This window comes from Berghia stephanieae, chromosome 14, assembly GCF_034508935.2.
Source record: "Berghia stephanieae isolate SIO BIC M18660-M18661 chromosome 14, UCSD_Bste_1.3, whole genome shotgun sequence".
NCBI lineage: Eukaryota > Metazoa > Mollusca > Gastropoda > Nudibranchia > Aeolidiidae > Berghia > Berghia stephanieae.
The window spans coordinates 23,192,343-23,214,422 of NC_088373.1; the positions used below are offsets into that span (position 1 = coordinate 23,192,343).

Consider the following 22,080-nt stretch of genomic DNA (forward strand, 5'->3'; position numbering starts at 1 on the left):
TGATGATTGCCACATCTGACATTGTTCTTTAACTCACTCAACCCAAACACCCGACTATTTCCGTAAGTTTAACCGGGGTGATTTTTACCCCATGTCAATTTATTTATTACATTTTTCTAAGACACATTATAGGCGTTGTATTTAAGCTAATGTTTTTATTTTTTTTTTTTACATGTTAATGGTAGATAGTGGAATAAAACTATCTATGTACATGCTCATTTTTAATACATTTATTTTTTCAATTTAGAAAAGTACAAAAATCTCTTGGATTGAGTGAGTTAAACTGAATTTAAAAATAGAGCAAAGAACATTGATACTGACACTGATAAAATATATATTTTATTTATTTACAAACTGTACATCTCCTTTCCAACCCCAGCAACACAGACACACACATACACACACACACACACTCAGACTCTCTCTAAAATAATATAATGCCCCTCTGTTCCCTAATCTTCAGCTTCCTCCAACCCCAAAGTCCATCAGTTCATCATTTCCAACACCAGGTCGTTCAATTCCACAGACCCATCGAATGTCAAAGACAGGAATCGCTCGGCAGCTTTGGCGCTAACGGTGCGTAGAGCTGGAAGCCGCAAGAGGATCTTTCCGAGCCGTTTCTGGTCGTGGGGGTGTCTTTGGAGAAGGAGGTGTCGCAATGAGTCTAGAATCTGTGACTGCAGATCTGCGATTCTCAACTTGTCCTCCAGGCTGTGGGCATCTGGGTGGAGGAGGAGGGCCGGATAAAAATAATTTAAAAAAACAAAACAAAAGTAAACCCCCAAAAACTTGAACATTTATATAGTGCACTATCCACTAAACGTGCTCAAAAGAATTTTACAAGGGGGGTCCCAAGCAATATTAAACATATAGGACGAGACATGATGCCTGTTTGGCGATATTACAATTTTTATTTGGATACAGACAACGCTGTTAATGGTCAGGTACTCATTTTACAGTGAGAGAATATGAATAAAGAGCCTTTTCCAAGGACTAGAACTATGTGCCACTCGAGATTTGAACCCATGACTTTCTGATCCGAAGACGTGTCATACCACTAAACCACACAAAATATTAACCCAATGACACCATGTACTCAACAACCAACCTCTACTACTCAACCCCCCCCCCCCCCCCCCCCCCCCCGATAATTCCAATTTAATGATGAGCATGGACCCTTTGTATTTCCTTAATAATGGGTTTCACAGAGAGTTTACTACAATACTTAGTCGTAGAACACGCGTGGCATTGGGATAAAACCAACCCCTCATGTTTGTCCGAGGAGAGGGGATAAAAAAATGTGATAAAAAAACCACAACTTGACACTGGATTGACACCCTCCCCTATAGCTGTGCTAAACAGTGCTTATCTCCTACAAACCACATGACTCTAGCTGCTTGTTTTAGCCATCGATACCAAACAATAATAATAATAATAATAATAATAATAGACTGTTATAGATACTAAACAATAATAATAACAACAACAATAATAATAATAATAATAATAATAGTAATAATAGACTGTTATAGATACTAAACAATAATAATAACAACAACAACAACAACAATAATAATAATAATAATAATAATAATAATAGACTGTTATAGATACTAAACAATAATAATAACAACAATAATAATAATAATAATAATAATAATAATAATAATAATAATATTAATAATAATAATAATAATAATAATAATAATAATAATAGACTGTTATAGATACTAAACAATAATAATAACAACAACAACAATAATAATAATAATAATAATAATAATAGACTGTTATAGATACTAAACAATAATAATAACAACAACAATAATAATAATAATAATAATAATAGACTGTTATAGATACTAAACAATAATAATAACAACAACAATAATAATAATAATAATAATAACAATAGACTGTTATAGATACTAAACAATAATAATAACAACAACAATAATAATAATAATAATAATGATAATAATAATAAATAATAATAATAATAATAATAATAATAATAATAATAATAATAATAATAATAATCAGGGGTGAGAATGACTGGTCACTAAAAAGGAGGAAATTTTTCAGCGCTTAGATCAAGAATCATCCATGCAAAAATAACCTATAAATTGGTATGTTTGGTTTCATCTATTGTGATGTAAACGAAAATGTGTCTCGCAGCAATTTCTGACATCACTCGGAGGAATTTCAAAAACTGAAAGTGTAATTATTATAACATGGTGGTTGTAGTAATGGTAGTCGTAGGTATGATGATGTGGTGGCGGTTGTAGTAGTTGTGGTAGGGATGATGATGTGGTGATGGTTGTAGTGGTAGTGGTAGTCGCCACATCTCCCTTATTCACAGATTCACTAATGCCCACTTCCCATTGTTTCAAGTTGACCAGAGACGCCAACTTAAAATTTGGCTCACATAAATTTCAGAAACAATTCCGAATAATTTCAATGCTTAAACAGGAATTTCTGCAAACTAAATATAATCTATTGAGATCTATAATCATCCCAATACCCCTTGTTTCAAATCAAGTAAAGTTCCAAAACCAATTTAATTATGACGTATAAAATATAAAAATGAATGATAGGTGTGGTGGTAATAATGATATGATTGTGGATGGTGGCTGTTGTACTGGTGGTAATGATAATGATGATGTATGTGGTTGTGGTGGTTGCAGAAGTGGTGGTGGTGATATTGTTGTGTTGGAGGAGGTGTAGTAGTGGTGGTAAGGATGTGGTAGTGATTGTTGTTTTAATGGTGATAGTGTTTTGATGTCGTCGTCGTGGTGGTGGTAATGATGGTGATGATGATGATGTGCTGGTGGAGGTGGTTGTAGTAGTAGTACTAGTGGTGGTGCTTCATGAAATGATGGTGTGGCGATGGTGGTGGTTGTAGTAGTAGTGGCAGTGATGATGATGATGATGATGATGATGATGATGGTGGTGATAAGGTGTGTACTTGGAAATGAAAAGAGAGATTGATGGTTGATGTGAAAAGGATATGATCCACTTTATAGATTTAGGTTTGTCTGACAGAAGGACAGATAGTGTGTTTTTGTGTGAGTGAGAGAGAGACAGAGAGAGAGAGAGAGAGAGAGAGAGAGAGAGAGAGAGAGAGAGACTGCTCAAATTGAATATAGTGATAGGTACAGAAAAATTAGGTTAAAGTATTGAGTGAACATTATTGTTATGTGTGTTAGTGTTTTATTTGTTAATCGTAAATATTAAGTTAACATATGTTTCATGTTGGCAATTGCCAGGAAATTAACATTTAATTGAATCATGTGTGTGTGTGTGTGGGGGGGGGGGGGGGGGGGGGGGGGTATCACTGTTAAGTATAGGAGATGAAAAATGAAAACTTAATGAGGCTAAAGAACTGGGTGCTCTTTACTGATTTGTGTGTGCGTGTGTGTGTGTGAGAGAGAGAGAGAGAGAGAGAGAGAGAGAGAGAGAGAAGAGAGAGAGAGAGAGAGAGTTTTGAGCTATTAGTTCGAAGGGTTTTTACGGCGCTTTATTCACTTTTACTTGTAGGTCATTTCAGCACCACTTGAAAGGTAGAAATGGGGCTGTAAAAAAATATAGATTTTAGTAAGATCAAAAGTTTGTGAGAAACGGACTCCAAGATCAAACTATCAATGTAGTTAGTTTGAGGTCACCTAAAAGTTTCACCAAGACACAAGCACAGAATCCTTGTGAGAGAAATACAAAATTTAGAACAAATCTACCGTCACAAACAGAAGAGAGATGATTTACGAGGACAAACATATCATCTCCCAAAAACCATGACTGCTATACATTTAATTGTTTCCCTCCCTGGCCAATGAATCCGGCCAGGAAAAGGATCAAGCCAAGACAATGGCAGAAAGCAACTCTGATCTATGCAAGTAAAGAAATGGAGGAAATTTTTCAGCGAATAGTTCAAGACCCATCTATGCGACGATAACGTATAAATTTGAATTTCATTAAAATCTACTGAGATGCAATCCAAAATGCGTCTCGCAATAATTTCTGACACCACTTGGAGGAATTTCAAAAGTTGAAAGTGTAATTACAATATATTGTAGTTGCAGTTAAAAAAGGTAGCGGTAGGGATGATGATGCAGTGGTGGTTGTAGTAGGGTCGTGATAAGGATGATGATATGGTGGTTGTAGTTGTAGAGGTGTTGGGAATGATCGTGTGGTGGTGGTAGTAGTAGTGATACTTGGGATCATGTGGTGGTGGAGGATGCAGTTGTATTGGTAGTAGGAATGATGATGTGGTGGTGGTTGTTGTAGTAGTGGTGGTAGAGATCAGTGATGATAATGACAATTTGTAAAAAAGGAGGAAAATCTATCGGCCCGTCTGTCAAGCCCAAAACTAATGCAAAAAATAACTTCTAAAACACGTCTATTCTGATCACAAGATATAAACTGACTTTTTGTAAATACAGTATCATTTTTAAAATTGTCATTTCTAATTAAACATTTTAGAGCCCTATAATGCTTCCCACTATATCAAGAGATTATAATAAACTTTTGGCGGAGGTATTTTTTATACTACAAACACGGCTAGTGTGTGGGTATTACTGCAACCTTGTGGTTATGCAGCCTATAAATAAGAATCTTTAATCAATTGCAAAACATATTCCATCAAATGAGCGAAATTTAATTAAGCCTTTAAAAACATTATTACTTAAATCGATCAGCCAAACTTACTGTTACATTTTCTCTCTATTACAAAGTGATATCTATAAACATAATAATGTGAAGTTAGAAGTAGAAGTAGATAGTTAGATAGATAGATAGATGGATAGATAGATAGATAGATAGATAGACAGATAGATAGATAGATAGATAAAGAGAGAGAGAGAGAGAGAGAGAGAAGAGAGAGAGAGAGAGAGAGAGAGAGAGAGAGAAGAGAGAGAGAGAGACCACTCTGATTTTTTTAAAATTGGTAATTAGAGATAAGTTGTAATGAATTCAATTGAATTCAGAACAAACAAACAAACAAAAAAAAAAAAAAAAAAAAAGGAGTACAAATCTAAATGGTACAAAAATATTGACACCCATTTGCTCAATCCCTTCCCTTTTGATCATCTTTTCATCCAAGGCCGTCATGGGTATTGTACCACTATTCACATTTGGCGCCAATGTGTCTAGACTAATGTCATGGGCATGGGTATGTCATCAAAAATCATGCAGCTGGGCAGAGGTGTCAAAAAATGACACAAGACATATTGGTGATTTTTCAGCTAAACTACCTCTTAGCCGAAAATGTTTGACACGGCAAAAACAGCTGAAAAATTCAGAAAAATCCTAAAATCGCGGAATGCTGTGGATCCGCGGAAGATTTCATCATTGAGGGATAATGATGTGATGGTAGTTGTAGTAGTAGGGGTTGTAGCTATAGTGGTGGTGATGGTAGGGATGATGATGTGGTGGTGGTTGTAGGTAGTTGTAGTGGTGGTAGGGATGATGATGTGGTGGTGGTTGTTGTAGTAGTGGTGGTTGTTTGTTTTGTTTTTGTTTTTAAGGGTTTTACAGAGCTTGCAACACATTTAGGTTATATCAGCGCCAGTAAAAAGGAAGAAAATGGGATAGTAAAAAGTTATAGAATTACAATTAAAAAGCACCCAAGAGAAAGTAAGACAAAGGGGAACTGGGAACAAATAGGGATCAGATGCAGATTCCAAGAGCATACCAACAATATACTTAGTTTGAGATCATCTATAAGTCTCATCCGGACACAAGCACAAAATCCAACAAAGAGGAATATACTCAAATGCTTACATTATAAATTCAAAATAACAAATATAATAATACATAACAGAGAGATGATTTACAAGGAAAAAATACCATCTCCCAAAACAATAACTATGCATTTGACTGTTTTCCTCCGAGCCAGGACTCCGACCAGGGCCAGGAAAAAAACAAGTAATCTCATTCCAAGACAAAGACAGAAAGCATGTTGGAAAACAGATATAAGGGGATAGAAGACACAGTATGTACCTCCCTGCCTGCTATGGGAGGTCAGGATTCCCACCCAGATAATGGTGGTTGGGATGATGATGTGGTGGTAGTTGTAGTAGTGATGGTGGTGGTGGTAGAGATGATGATGTGGTGGTGGTTGTAGTGGTAATGGTGATAGGGATGTTGATGTAGTGGTTGTAGTGAGTCTTTTTAAAAGGCGGAATTGTGATGGTGATGGGCGGAGATAAAACACCATTTAGGCGGAAGATTCTCAGCCCTGAATAATATTATTAATAATAATAATAATAATAATAATAATAGACTCTTATTGAGCGCAAGGTATCCTCAACAATGATACTCTTGGCGCTTTAAATGTAAATTACATCAACACAAAAACAATATTTAAAGTACATGACATCAAAAAAGAAATAAACATACCTGGGTACATAAGAATGATGGCATTCAGGATACAGAACTCTGGAAGATCCAATGAGATCTCCTTCAACTTGTGAGCAAAGTCGATGATTCCGTCCACCAATTCCTTTCCCCAACCGATGCTCTCACAGTAATCCAAGGGGAGGATCACGTCCTCTGCAAACTTGATCTTGTTGTCCAGGTACATAGATCTGGTAAAGAACAGTGTTCAACAGTTGTAATGTCACTTCCCTCGTAATGACGCTTAGTAATTTAGTAACTTAGTTACTGGATCAACTACAAGGGCTAGAGTAAAAAGGAAGAAAGTGAGATATAGATATGCTCTAGAATTACATTTAAAGTATTCAAGAAAAAGGAAGACAAAGGGAATTAGTTCAAACAGGGAACAGATGTAAATTTCAAGAGCATACTAACAGTGTACTTAGTTTGAGGTCACCTAAATGTCTCATCCTGACACAAGCACAGGTTCCCACTAAAAGGAACACACTCAAATGTTTGCAAATCATATATAAGTAAAACAGAAAATAATACAGTGCATAACAGCGAGATGATTTACAAGACAAAAAATATCATCTCCCAAAACTCTATACAATTGACTGTTTCCCTCTCAGCCAGGGTATCTGGCCAGGGCCAGGACAAAACCAAGTAACCTCATTCCAAGACAAAGACAGAAAGCATGTTGGAAAACATATAGGGGTATAGAAGATACAGTAGGTGCCTCCCTGCCTACTATGGGAGGTCAGAAACCCCACCCAGAGTTACATAATGAAATGATGTACTAATTGGACCATTGACATCACGTACATACCTGTATGCCAACCGTAAAACATTGAGTTCCATGAATGAGGATTTCAGCAAGGACATTTGATCCGATAATCCCAGCTCAGAAAACCCTGCAAAAAAATAAATAAATAAATAAATAAATAAATAAATAAATAAATCTTAGTCATCCCTAGAAACAATGCATTTTTCGCACACAATTTTTCATCATGGTCGTTCTGTGATAACCCCTTTCATTTGAGGATCAGTACAGAGTTTACAATTTCATATTTTCTCTTTTCTCCTTCACACATTTGTAAACTGAAATAATATAAACACATAAGTACATATAGGACACAAAAAAATGGGGATTTTTTGTATTGACGTAGAACTGAATCAAATCATTCATGTGAACGTCTTGTACTTCCAAGTACTGACATAATAATAATAATAATAATAATAATAATAATAATAATAATAATAATAATGATAATAATAATAATAATAATAATAATAATAATAATAATAATAATAATAATAATAATAATAATAATAATAATAATAATAATAAGAAGAAGAAGAAGAAGAAGAAGAAGAATAACAATAATAATAATTGTTGAGTGCTCTTCCATATCACAAGGAAGTGCTCAGAGCGCTTTAAAGGGGCATCAACAATTCAATTTTGAAAACAACAAAGTCTTTAGATACTCTTTAAACATATTTTCTGATGAAGAATGTTGTGTTTCTTTTAACCCTCTAAAAGGGGAATCCCCGTCCAGGTAGCCACTTTTACAGCTGGCAGCTTCTGTTGTCAGTCACTTGCTGGGTTCCAGCGGTATAACTAAGTGATCCGATTTCATGAAGAAGTAAACAGCAGTGCACAACATGAAGATGGATTTCAGCATGAGATGATTAAACAAATTTAATTGACTCGGCAGGATTGATTTTGGCTTCTCCTACTCTTCCCCTCCCACCATCATATACTACTACTACAACTACAACTACTACTAGAACTACTACTAGAACTACTACTACTATTACTAAAACTACTACAACTACTACTACTACTACAACTACTACTACTACAACTACTACTACTAAAACTACTACAACTACTACTACTATTACTAAAACTACTACAACTACTACTCATCTCATGTAGTTCCATATCTGAAGCAGACGTCGGAGGTCATCTTCCGCCAAGCTGATCTATCTCTTGCCAATTCTATTAAAGCAGCGCCACCTTTCTCAGCTTCATCTGTCCAAGTTCTTATCCCTTTCAAATACGTTATTCTTTGTCTTCCTCTTATTCTTTTTCCATTCATCTTTCCAGTCAAGGCGAGTATTTCCAAACCAGGGTGGCGGATAATGTGTCCTAAAAATTCCATTTGGCGTTTGATGATTTTTGTTATCAGTGATCTTTTTCTGTTTGCCATTTCTAAAATTTCTTCATTTCTTTTCCTTTCCATCCATGACACCCTCATCATTCTTCTGTAAAACCACATTTCCACTGCCTCCAGTCTTTTAACCATGGTCTTGTTTATGGTCCAGCTCTCACAACCATATAGCAGCACAGACAGTACATAGCAATCCAGGACTTTGATTTTTGTTTTCATGCTAATATTCCTGTTTTTCATAATTGTATGTAGCTGGTTGAATGCATTCTTCGCCATACCTATTCTTTTCTTTATTTCACAATCTGATTTTCCATTGGATGTTACATTGAAGCCTAAATATTTGAAACATTCAACTTGTTGTATTGTTTGTCCTCTGCTTGTTATTACACAGGCTGGTGGGTTATTATTTTTAGATACCGTCATACATTCTGTTTTAGATATATTCAGTTCCAGTCCCATATTTTCACTACTCCTGACTACAACATCCAGTAATTCTTGTAGTTCATGTTCAGATTCTGCCAGTAGAACCGTATCATCTGCATACCTCAGATTTGTTACATTCTTTCCTCCAATACACACCCCCTTCTTATGTTCGATATCTCTTAATATCATTTCACTATAGAGGTTGAATAAATCTGGAGACAAGACACACCCCTGCCTAACTCCTCTTCTAATAGGTGTAAAACTGCTTAGTTCGTTGTCAACACGCATTGCTGCTTCTTGTTCCCAGTACAAATTCCGTAATATTCTTAAATCTTTACCATCAATGTCCAAGGATGATAGAATTTTGAATAGTTTTTCGTGTTGTACTTTATCAAAGGCTTTTGAATAGTCGATGAAACACATATACAGATCTTTATTTACTTCAATACATCTTTCCATCAGCATTGATAATGTGAATATTCCATTTCTGGTACCCTTGTCCTCAACAAAACCAAATTGCATCTCCCCAATTTCAGGTCGTATTTTATTTCTTATTCTTAGTAAAATTATCTTCAAAAGAATTTTTGTGAGGTGGCTCATTAGGCTAATAGTTCTGTGTTGTTCACAATCAACTGCCCTGGCTTTTTTGGTAGTGCTATAAAAATGGATCGTTTCATATCAGTTGGCATTTTTCCTGTGTCATACACTTGATTTAGAAGGTTTGTGATGAATTCAATCCCCCATTCACCCAGGCCAGTCAAGGCTTCAATTGTTATGGCATCAGGTCCTGCAGCTTTTCCATTTTTCATGCTTTTCATGACGTTCCTAACTTCATCTTTCATTATAGAAGGCCCTTCCAGTTCTTTTATCATAGGCATTTCTCCTCGATTATCAAAAAAAAGTTCTTCAATATATTCTGACCATCTGTTTAGAATGCAGTCTTTGTCCATGATGGTGTTTCCACGCTTGTCTTTGATGCATCCACTTTTAGCACCTGATTTAGTTTTGTTTGTCACTTCTTTGATTTTCTGATGGAAGAATTTGCCATTTTTTTCTTTGCAGGACATTATATAGTGACATTGTTCATTTATCCAGTCTTCTTTAGCTTCGTTGCATTTTCTTTTTATCTGCCTGTTCAGAGTCTTGTATTTTTCTTCCTGATTTTTGGCCTTTCTTCTCTCATTCATTAATTCTAATATCTCTGGAGTAATCCATTTCTTCTTCTGCAACTTAAGTGTGGTTGGAACATTTTCTTCTAATGATGCAGCAACACTGTCTTTAAACTGCTCATATTTCTCTTCTATATCTGTTAGTTCTCCAAGCACTTCAAACTTGTTTCTTACTGATAGTTCAAATTTTTCTTGTATCTTCTGTTCCTCCCGGAGAATGTCTAGTTGGTATTTAGGTTTAGCCTTTGCTCTTTTGCAGATTTTCAATTTAACTCGTATGGGGCATAGCACAGGTATATGATCGCTGTTACAGTCAGCCCCGGCATAGATTTGGCATACAAAACCGAGTTTCGGAAACGTTTGCTGATGAGTATGTAATCTATTTGGTTTCTCACTCCATCTCCAGGACTTTTCCATGTCCACTTCCTTCTATTGTGGTTTGTTGACCAAGTATTTGTGATTGTCAGATCATGTTGACGGCACCATTGAATAAGACGATCACCTCTGTCATTTTTGTCTCCCAGACCATGTGGGCCCACAATATCTTCTATTCTTTCTCGGCCCACCTTGGCATTAAAATCGCCCATGATGAGTTTTATGTCTGAAGACTTAAACTGATGCATTGCTTTATCTATTTGTTGATAGAAATTTTCCACTTCTTCATCATCGTGACTGGTGGTTGGGGCGTATATTTGTAAAATATCAAAATCAAAAGGTTTTGCTTGTAGTTTGATTGCCATTACTCTGTCTGATATGGGCCAGAATCCTTTGACTGCTCGCGCCGTTTTATTATCTAGTATAATTCCAACTCCCCTTTGGCGTTCTCCTCCTCCTGAGTATATAATTTTACAGTCATCATAATTAAGTTCTCCTGCTCCTTTCCATCTAACTTCTGATAATCCTAAAACATTGATATTCAATCTCTTCATTTCCATAACTACATTTGCTAATTTTCCTTTCTGGTACAGACTTCTTACATTCCATGTTGCTGTTCGTAATGTTTGGTGGTGCACAGTAGCTGGATGACGGTCGAGAGTCACCTGTTCACCTGCATGACTATCTCTACCGGACGAGGCTGTAATCGAGTTGCTCGAAAAACATCCATTGACGTCGTTGACTAGATTCGCTTGGACGGACATCATGACGATCTTGGGATGATACGTCAGTGGTTTCCCGTTGCCTTCTGACGGATTTTTATCTGGTTTACTCCATAGCCTTTTGACCTCCCGGTCATAACCCACAAGGCAGTGGAGCATTTGGCAGGTTTTAAGGCGCCTCCCATTCACCTTGATAGTCCCTTCATAGAGTATATGAGGCATTTTGTATGTGTAGCTGTGCTGCCAGACTACCCAACCTCACTCTCCACGACTATCGCCAGTTGGTCCGCGGCTTTACAGCTAACCTATAGATCAGGATCTGTAGGCCGTTCCACGATCCGCCACCTGTGGACGCGCTGGGTTGGGGATGGTCGCCCCAGCTGTACCCAGACAACTACTACTACTATTACTAAAACTACTACAACTACTACAACTACTACTACTATTACTAAAACTACTACAACTACTACTACTATTACTAAAACTACTACAACTACTACTACTATTACTAAAACTACTACAACTACTACTACTATTACTAAAACTACTACAACTACTACTACTATTACTAAAACTACTACAACTACTACAACTACTACTACTATTACTAAAACTACTACAACTACTACTACTATTACTAAAACTACTACAACTACTACAACTACTACTACTATTACTAAAACTACTACAACTACTACAACTACTACTACTATTACTAAAACTACTACAACTACTACTACTATTACTAAAACTACTACAACTACTACAACTACTACTACTATTACTAAAACTACTACTACTACTAGAACTACTACTACTACTACTACAACTACTACTACTACTAGAACTACTACTACTATTACTAAAACTACTACTACTACTACTACTACTACTAGAACTACTACTACTATTACTAATACAGTTCACTCCACTAAATCGAACATCGGTTAATCGCACACTCCGCTTATACGCTACACATGCCCGAAAAACAGAATATTTTCAATATAATCACTCCGCTTAATCGCACACTATCTCCACTTAATCACTAGCCACCATCTTGACTGGAGTGACAACCAACAGCGATATGAAATCAACTATACTGTTCCCGTTCCACACAACTTTTCGGCCAAACCATTCGATCAATTCGTAACAATGGACAAGAGTGGAAAACTGACATTTCAAAAACCACTGGATTCCGTTCAGCAACTCAAAAGACAATACCTAGATAATGAAGATAAGGATGAATCATTGGAATGTGTCACAAGACCCCTGACAAACCCTGAAAAACTTGACATGGTAGACAAATATGCCACTTCATCCAAGAATTTCACTTGACAGATGATCTACATTGGCGAGATTGGATACAACGGTTTATCAAAATCTTTCACAGAATAGAAAGCAATCGACGCTTCGCGATTACTGTTCTAACAAACAATTATGGCACATTTTGTTGTTGTAACATGAAAAATAAATAATTAAACAAAAAAACAAGACAAAAAGAAGAAAAATAGCAACAACAACCCAATTAAATAAATAAAAAATAAACATTCTAATGAGGTCATGTCTGGAATGTGACATTCCCAAGCCCGTAGAATACTCTGAAGGTCCTACATGAATGGCACATGAAAGCTGGTGCTTAGATGTTATTTTTAGCTTCTCTGCTTAATCGACACACTAACCTGAAACCCCGAGGATGTGTGATTAAGCGGAGTCGATTGTATTACTAAAACTACTACTACTACTATTAAACTACTACAATGACTATTATTGCCACCATCATTATCAAATAATAATTACTTACCAGGTACTTTCTTGGCCCATTCAATAATAAACCTCAATTCTAAGTAGCCATACTGCATCAGCTCATTCACGCTCAGACCTTCCGTCTTTTCTGATGTTCCTGGAAGAGAATAAATATATGTTTTTATGTTTTATGCATTTAAGGGCTTTACGGCGCTTGCAACACATTTAGGCCATATCACTCTGCACAAAATACTAATATAAAGTACATAACATATTAAAAATCTCTTAATAGTATCTCCTCTTAATAGTATTCATTTAATAGTATCTCCTCTTAATAGTATTCATTTAATAGTATCTCCTCTTAATAGTATTCATTTAATAGTATCTCCTCTTAATAGTATTCATTTAATAGTATCTCCTCTTAATAGTATTCATTTAATAGTATCTCCTCTTAATAGTATTCATTTAATGGTATCTCCTCTTAATAGTATTCATTTAATAGTATTTCCTCTTAATAGTATTCACTCTGTTGGACACAACTAAGGGACATAATCTGTGATAAAGGCATTCACCTAATACAGCCCATTACAATTACACCCTAACAATGCTCAATGATCTTTGCAAAGCTTAATTTATTCCTAAAGCAGGTATCTTTTTTTTTTTGCGCTTGCAATCTTACAATATCCGTCATTGCTTCTGTTCAGGTACTAATTGGCACCAGAGTCCTGTGGGTCATGTGCACAAAGTGCCTTATCCAAGTACACAATGTTTGGTCCAAAGTTTGCTGATGCTTTCATTGATCACAAATGGCAAATGAACTATGTCGTATGTCGCTAGAATTTCATTTACAGGAACCAACTCCACTGTTCTTCTTCGTTTTCAAGTACCAAATTGCATTTGTCTTTTTCTTATTGTACGAATTAGAAACCTTTCAGTTTCAGCTTGCTCTAATTTAATACTTCATAATTTTTCTTCTCTGTCCATAAGATTCTTAACATCCTTCTAAGAAACCACATTTCTGCTGCCTCCAGTTTCTTTCTAATGTCTTCTGTAATTCTAATGTCTTCTGTAATTCAAAGCCATATAATAATAAGGTATGGAAATTATCAATGGATGACACGAACAGACCTACACAGGAAAATGTTAACTTCAAAACAATTTGTAATTGAACATTTCAGTGCTAGAGTACTAAAAGTCACAAGAACGTTAGTTTTGAGATGGCTATAGAGAGACCTCTATCCATTCAAATTTGGATTATATGAGCATCTAGCATTATTTTTCACATCGAGGTACAGCCACAGTATTTTCCATTATCAGTTCTTCAAGCAGTATTTCAGCAGACATAATCCAATGTAAGCAATTTATTATTTTTATTTTGAATAGAAGTTCATTCAACTCCATTCAATTTGATGCCAACTATCATATATGGCTTAGAGGTACAGTCTTTGCTTCGTACCCGAAAGGTACCGAGTTTGATCACCTGTCATTGTGCTGTGTGGCCTTGAGAAAGTCACCTCGCCCTAGCACAATTTGCGGCGATGCACTGCAGCTGACACCTGGGTTATTCCCAGTCTTCCCTTGGAATAGACCCTAGAGACAAATTTCCCCTTTGTGTTGAATAAAGGGAATTTTATTTTTTATTTTATTTTTATTAATTCAGTTTGTCTTTAACTATAATCACTACAATACTCAACTCGCCCCACTATAGAAATGTCCTGCAACACATTTAGGTTATATCAGCGCCAGTAAAAAGGAAGAAAATGGAATAGTAAAAAGTTCTAGAATTACAATTAAAGCACCCGAGAGAAAGTAAGACAAAAGGGAACAAATAGGGATCAGATGTAGATTCCAAGAGCATACCACCAATGTACTTAGTTTGAGATCACCTATAAGTCTCATCCGGACACAAGCACAAAATCCAACAAAGAGGAAGACACTCAAATGCTTACATTATACATAATACAAAAATTAAAAAGATAATAAAACATAACGGAAAGATGATTTACAAGGAAAAAAATATCATCTCCAGAGCTGCCAACCCCATCTGATGAGAATGTGTACAATGGGACCTCAAAATGGGGGAGATTTCATAAAAATGGGTACAATTCTGAAATTGTGAAACTAACCATTGTGAAAGTAAGAGGAAGGTATAATTACATAAAGTCACACCACACAAACTCAATTGCAGCAACAAAGATGTTCCCAAGACTATAATCCAATCCTTTCAGAATTCTACCTCCCAGCATGAAGATCATAATTGGTAAAAAAATATATGAATATCCACTTGGTCACCAAGGTTTCTCAATAGGCTAGTAATAATATGAATTACAACTAAAGAAAACTGAAGTGACTGCACACTAAAAATGGGTACAATCTTGGGGGAAATGTGTACAAGCGTACAATCACTGAAAATGCGTACAATTCCGCATTTTTTGCAGTAGGTTGGCAGCTCTGCATCTCCCAAAACAATAACTATACATTCGACTGTTTCCCTCCCAGCTAGGATCCGGCCAGGGCCAGGACAAAACCAAGTAATCTCATTCCAAGACAAAGACAGAAAGCATGTTGGAAAACAGGCATTGGGAATAGAAGACACAGTATGTACCTCCCTGCCCACTATGGGAGAGAAATTTCCTACATATGGCCTTTTATAAATTCCAGTAAGAAAAGAGTTAAGTTCATCACTGACTGTCTTAAAATCATAAAACTATCGTGACCCCATAAGACATCTCAAAAGAAAAGATAAAGTTGCATTTTCAGACTTCACTGCGGACATAACTGTCTTCGACACCACATGTTCAAAGCATTTAAGATTGGAGAAACAGACATTTATGACTGTGGAGAGGGGAAGCAGTATGTCACACATGTTTTAAAGGACTGTACAAAGTACAATGAACGAGGAGTGACCATTTGGCCAGAGAGGACTACTATAACATCGAAGCTCTGTGGGTCTCAGTACAAGCTTGGGAAGACCACAGCGTTCCTGCATCTTGTTGACCTTCAGCCATAGAGACATCGTGAGGGGAAAGAAGAAGAAGACAGACCTGCCAAATTGAAAACTTCCAATTTAGTAATTTTCATGTCAAGGAAATTAGTAGTAGTAGTAGTAGTAGTAGTAGTAGTATTAGTAGTAGTAGTAGTAGTTATTATTATTATCCTCACTATTTAAGTATTACAGAGAGTTAAAAATTCGTAATTTTCCATAAAAATTAGTAACTTGCTATGAAATTTGTCTAAAATTCGTAAGATTCTGCAGGTATGAGAAGCGCAAAAATATGACTTGGGTCTTCCAATTTACCTTTAGGATAGAGGTATGGTTTAGCAGACAACAGACTGTTCAACAACGGATGCTCCCTGGGGCTTTTGTCCTGATCGCCGCTCTCGTTTTCATCAGATGCCGATGCAGATTCAGACAGCCGCTGTAGTTTGGCGTGTTGGTGAGTCATTGGCATGTTAGCGGACGTCAGCTGTGGATCCCGGAAAGGATCGTCCGAGTCTAGAGATTGGGTCAAGCCTCCAACCTGGTCTGAACACTGTCGCTTGTGCCTGTGTTTGCCACCAGGAGAACGATCTTCTCTCACAGCTGATTTGAAAAGAGAATTGAAAAAAAAGATCAAAACAAAAAAAAACAAAAAAAAAAACCATGTATCAAAATATTTTCTCATTATGACCAGGAATCAAATAGTCTCTCTTAAACAATGATAATAATAATAATAATAATAATAATAATAATAATAATAATAATAATAATAATAATAATAATAATAATCATCATCATCATAAAATAATAATAATAATAATAATAATAATAATAATAATAATAATAATAATAATAATAATAATAAAAATAATAATATTAATAATAATAATAATAATTAATAATAATAATAATAATAATAATAATAATAATAATAATAATAATAATAATAATAATAATAATAATAATAAAAAAAATAATAAACTTTATAATCCCAGGAGGCAATTATTATTACTAATAGTAGTAGACCTGTAAATGGGCTCTATAAAAATTGACTGAAACTGAAACTGTGGAACATTCCTAATTAATTTTACAGTCATTCGAGTATGATTCATGAATTCTTTCTTTATTCCCTTTTTAAAAAATATTTGAATTTGACGAATTGACTGATTTCAGTTAATTGACTGAGAATTTACAGGTCTATTATTAGGCTACAGCTTTTTAATTATTATTTTTAAAATGAGACAGCACGTAAATCAATTCCCCCCCCCCCCTCTCTCTCTCTCTCTCTTTTTCTTCTTTGTCTTCTTCGCCATATAAATATAAATTGACTGGAGTCAGAATAAGTATTTTTGGTGAAGTGCATGTATCCAGATTGTGACAGGGTGTTCAAGATCTCATACACAATAATCAGCCATAGACCAGCATCCTGACCAAAAGGTTATGTGGTCTAGTGGTATGACACTCATTTTCGAATCGGAAGGTCCTGGGTTCGAGCCTTGCTCGATTCATAGTTGAGTCCTTGGAAAAGACTCTTTACTCACATTCTCCTACCGTACTCTGGTGTGAAATGAGTACCTGGTCATTAACAACGTTGTCTCTGTCCGAACTTATTGTAACATTGCCTAACAGGCGTCATGTCTCGTCCTACATGCAAAGTGTTGCTGTTGGTCAGGGATCCCTTGTAAAGCGCTTTGAAAACATTTAGTGGATATTGCGCTACATAAAAGCCCAATTAAAAAAAAAAAAAATTAAGTTAGCAGGCTATAGAGTTCACTCCACTTGTAGCGAAGTCGGTTGTAGCGATCTTCGGAAGTAACGATCTTTTTCTGTAGAACAGGCACCCATGTCACACAAACTCAATAAAATACAAACGGTTGTAATGACTTCGCTACATCCGTCGTGACGGTTATAGTGATGCGTATTCTTATCCCCGACCATAATACTTTATAGTAAAAATATAACGGTTGTAACGATGTCACTGCTTCTCTCACTTCGCCAAGCGCCTGTGTGTCAATACAACACATTCAATACACTTTGTGTGTGTAACGTACCACTGATATAATATGTGCTGCTTGTCTTGCGTGTTGCGTCAGAGTAGAGCGAAACGAACTCTCACTCTATTCTTTCACCATACCTCTCTCACTTTGCCAAGTTCCTTTGTGTGCTGTCTCGAGTGTGTTGTAGTCTAGTGAACAGTGTATTAAGTGTGTTGCCTCAACCACAGACTACAACTACAACTCGACTTAATGGCGACAGGAGGAAAACGCGTTGTGCTTTCTTTGAAGAGAAAAATAGAACTGATCGGTGCAATTGAGAACGGAAAAAAGCAAAAGAATGCCGCATCTGAGTTTGGAGTATCGGGAATAATGAAATTGAAAGAGCGCTACAAGGAGGAGTTCTTTTTAAACAAGACAAAAAATAAATAAATAAAAAATAAAATATAAAAAAAACAAACAAACAAAAAAAAAAAACAACCTAATATTTGTCAACAGTGGTCACGACTAATTTTTGTCAAGATAAGGGCAGTAACTCAACAACGAAGTTGAATAGTCGGAATTATTTCCCATGAATTTTCTTCCAACGGCTGTAGCGAACTTCGGATGTAGCGATCTTTTTTCTGGTCCCCCGACGACATCGCTACAAGCGTAGTCGACTATAGTTACTGTCAGCTTAACTCCACAAGAACTATAATAAACTCCAACTTCATGATCTTATGACTTTGACGGTCTACATTGGTGTTGCCAAAAAATTTCCTTATCTTAAACACAAGACAAGCAACAATTGCTGAGGCTGTCTAAAATGTGTAGAGCTATTGGTCAGTACTAAGCAATGGGCGCCAGCGCCTGTTCGTCAGTACTGACCAACAGACACTCGCACCGGCTGGTCAGTAATGACGAATGGGTCCTCATTTCAAAATGAAAAAATAAAATTTTTCTTCAATTCCTTGAGATCTTTTACCTTGATTTACTATACTTTTAAAAAGTTGAGTCCATTGTTTTCTCATCTCTAGTCCTACAAGTTAAGTGTTGTTGTTGGCTAGGGAGCCGAGCCCTTGTAATGCACTTTGAGCATGTTTAGTGGATATTGCGCAATATAACTTTTTTGTTTGTTTCTTTTTTGTCTATTTGAAAAATTATTTTCAGTGTGATTGTTTGAAAAAAAAAATTCAGTTTTGTTTTTCAATTTTTAGATTTGAAGAGAAGACAGTTAAATTGATTGACCCGATACCAAATTGAGACTGTACAGGGAGACAACTACCACTGGTTTAGATTTAATATGTAAATTTTTTAAAATGTTAATAAAAATTTAATTTTTTAAATAAAATGTAAATTTTAATATCTAATTTTAATATGTTTAGGGGCAGTGTGGCTGAGCAGGACGGTCTTCGCTTCGTAACCGAAAGGTAGCGAGTTCAATGACCCAATGCTGCGCTGAGTGGCCTTGAGCAAGTCACCTCGCCCTAGCTTAAATTGCGGCGCTGCACGGGTTATTCCAGTCTACCCTTGGAATAGACCATAGAGACAAATTTCCACTATGGGATGAATAAAGGGAGTTTTACTTTTATTTATTTACTTTTTTTTTTTTTTAAATTGACAAGTTCAAAAAGATTTTTTAGGCCCTTATGTCCAATAACCATAACTTTTCTATTAACAAAATATATCATCATCATCAACATCAACAATGGCAATGATAATAATAATAATAATAATAATAATAATAATAATAATAATAATAATAATAATAATAATAATAATAATAATAATAATAATAATAATAATAATAATAATAATAATAACAACTTCCAACGGCACTATCTTTTTTTGTTTGTTGCTTTAGGTCTCTTCCAACACAATTGAGGTTATATGAGAGACCGCTGAAACAAAAAAAAACAAGCAATCTAACAAAAATAGTACAAATGTAAATCAAAATCATAACCTAAAGATATCATAAGCTAAATCATAAATAACCAAGAACAAACAGGCAGAAGATTTACAGAAAAAAAAATATCCCCTGTCAAAAATACAATCACAAACCAAAGAAGCAGGATAGGCTAGTAAAGAGAAGAAGAAACGACATCACTATCGGATCGTACACCCATGCGAACATCATAGGTATATGATTCAAGGGTGATGCTCCCATCCAACCACCCGCAACGGCACTTTCTGACATCAATAGGAAAAGCATGACAAAGAAGCCCACCTTCTCGCTTCATGCCAATCTGGAGACATTTTTGGAATCTGCAGAATTGACAAGAGTTCCGAGAGTACTTGTTGATGTGGCAGGAGGCGTTTTCCTTGCAGGTGTAGGACAGACCCTTCTGGACGGAGCGTTTGAAGAACCCCTTGCAGCCTTCGCAGGAGTAGACAGAGTAGTGATATCCTGAAGCTCTGTCACCGCACACCAGGCAGGCATTGGGAATGGGTTCTCTGAATGAAAATAGGATGGACCATAAATTGAGCTTTTTTATAGCTTAATATCCACTAAATGTGCTCAAAGCGCTTTACAAGAGGTCCCTGGCCAAAAGCAACATTTAACATTTAGAACGGGACATGACGCCTGTTCGGCGATGTTACAATTTTTTCGGACAGAGACAACGCTGTGAACAGCCAGGTACTCATTTTACACCTGAGTATGGTGAGAGAATGTGAGTAAAGAGCCTTCTCCAAGGACTCAACTATACGCCAAACGAGGCTCAAACCCAGGACCTCCCGATCCGAAAACGAGTGTCATAACACTAGACCACATAGCCGCACATAGGATGGAGCAATCAGACTACAGCAAAGCGACAAACTTTTCAAAGAGCTAAAATTGAGCACCCGCAAGCAACACAACTGTCATGACATAATTAATTCTAAAAAAAATCATTTTATTTCTAATTCATTGTCCACTTTCTTGATGAAGGAAAAGCCCATTTTGCCCGCATGATATATGCATCATATAACTAACTGAAATGATAACTATTGTACTAAATGTGATGCATCATTCAGAAACACGGTCAACAGTTGATGTACATGCATGTCATTGCATCAAATGTATCATTATCAACATCAACATCATTCAAATCATTAATCTTACTAAATCCTTTGGTATCGTATCCACGCATTTGGGTAAAAAAAATTGTACTAAAATACGCGAAATCGTATAGGTTGGCAGGTCTGCTTCACCCAGGATTAATATGGGTCCCTCTGCAAGTAAGTGAAGCTCGTGCTCTATCTTCTGAGCTATCAGAGACCCCCAATAAATGAAACAAAACAACAACAAAATCTCCCCTGCCCCTTACTCAATGTTTTCATCGTCAAAATGCTGCTGAACCACAATTCCCTTCCTGTCCACTACTGCCTGTCCTGGGGGTGGCGGGGTCACAAAGGTGACGGCGTCCTCAGTCGACAGATTCTCAGTTTTGGCCCAGGTGAGAGGTGAGGATATCATAATGTCGTTGTTTGTGGTGATGGAGGAGAGGTCTTGTAGGACGGATTGTGTCTGTTCTTGTGGTTGGGATAGGGATTGCTGGAAATAGAGAAAAGTTTTATTTCATATGCAAGTCAATTATTCTTTGTTCTTTTTAATGATTGCTTTGTTTGTTTGTTAGTTTCCAAGGAGTTTAACACACAATATATCATTGGTAGCTTTGGGTCCTATCCGTGAATAGGCAAACATATAGGATAGAATTACAATTTATAATAATTATATAATTGAGGTTTCATATAGCACAATATCCATTAAACATGCTCAAAACGCTTTACATTGGGCCCCTGGCCAACAGCAACACTTAACATGTAGGATGGGACATGACGCCTGTTAGGCGATATTACAATTTATTCGGATGAGACAACGCTGTTATCGGCCAGGTACTCAGATTCATATGTATATTAGAAAAAAAAAAAAAAAGTGGGGGGGGGGGAGGACAGACTTAAAGACAGATCAAAAGTAGACTCCAGCAGGTCTTTTTTTAAGTCAAAATTAGCAACGAGGAATTCTGGCTAACTTGTAGATTCCTGGTTTGAGTTCAGGCAAAGTTGAGTTTGTGGAGAAGATGCTTTACTCACCTCATAAACCTCATCCCAATCCAATTTTACATTTATTTACAGAATTCAGTCTGATATAAGCCCTCAATTATT

At 36.1% G+C, this 22,080-nt stretch overlaps 1 protein-coding gene across 1 annotated transcript in view; it reads right to left on the reverse strand.

The window, feature by feature from the left end:
- Positions 1-317: 317 nt before the first annotated feature.
- LOC144959426 (retinoic acid receptor RXR-alpha-B-like) overlaps positions 318-22,080 on the reverse strand; it is a 24,931-nt gene continuing 3,168 nt past the window's right edge. Inside the window, exons 3-9 of the mRNA XM_078892009.1 lie at positions 21,243-21,469; positions 20,162-20,388; positions 16,280-16,564; positions 13,040-13,138; positions 7,202-7,286; positions 6,397-6,584; positions 318-721 (exon numbers count right to left, since the gene is read on the reverse strand). Of these exons, the coding sequence (XP_078748135.1) occupies positions 486-721; positions 6,397-6,584; positions 7,202-7,286; positions 13,040-13,138; positions 16,280-16,564; positions 20,162-20,388; positions 21,243-21,469 (1,347 nt within the window). The 3' untranslated portion in view covers positions 318-485. The remainder of the gene's footprint in view (positions 722-6,396; positions 6,585-7,201; positions 7,287-13,039; positions 13,139-16,279; positions 16,565-20,161; positions 20,389-21,242; positions 21,470-22,080) is intronic.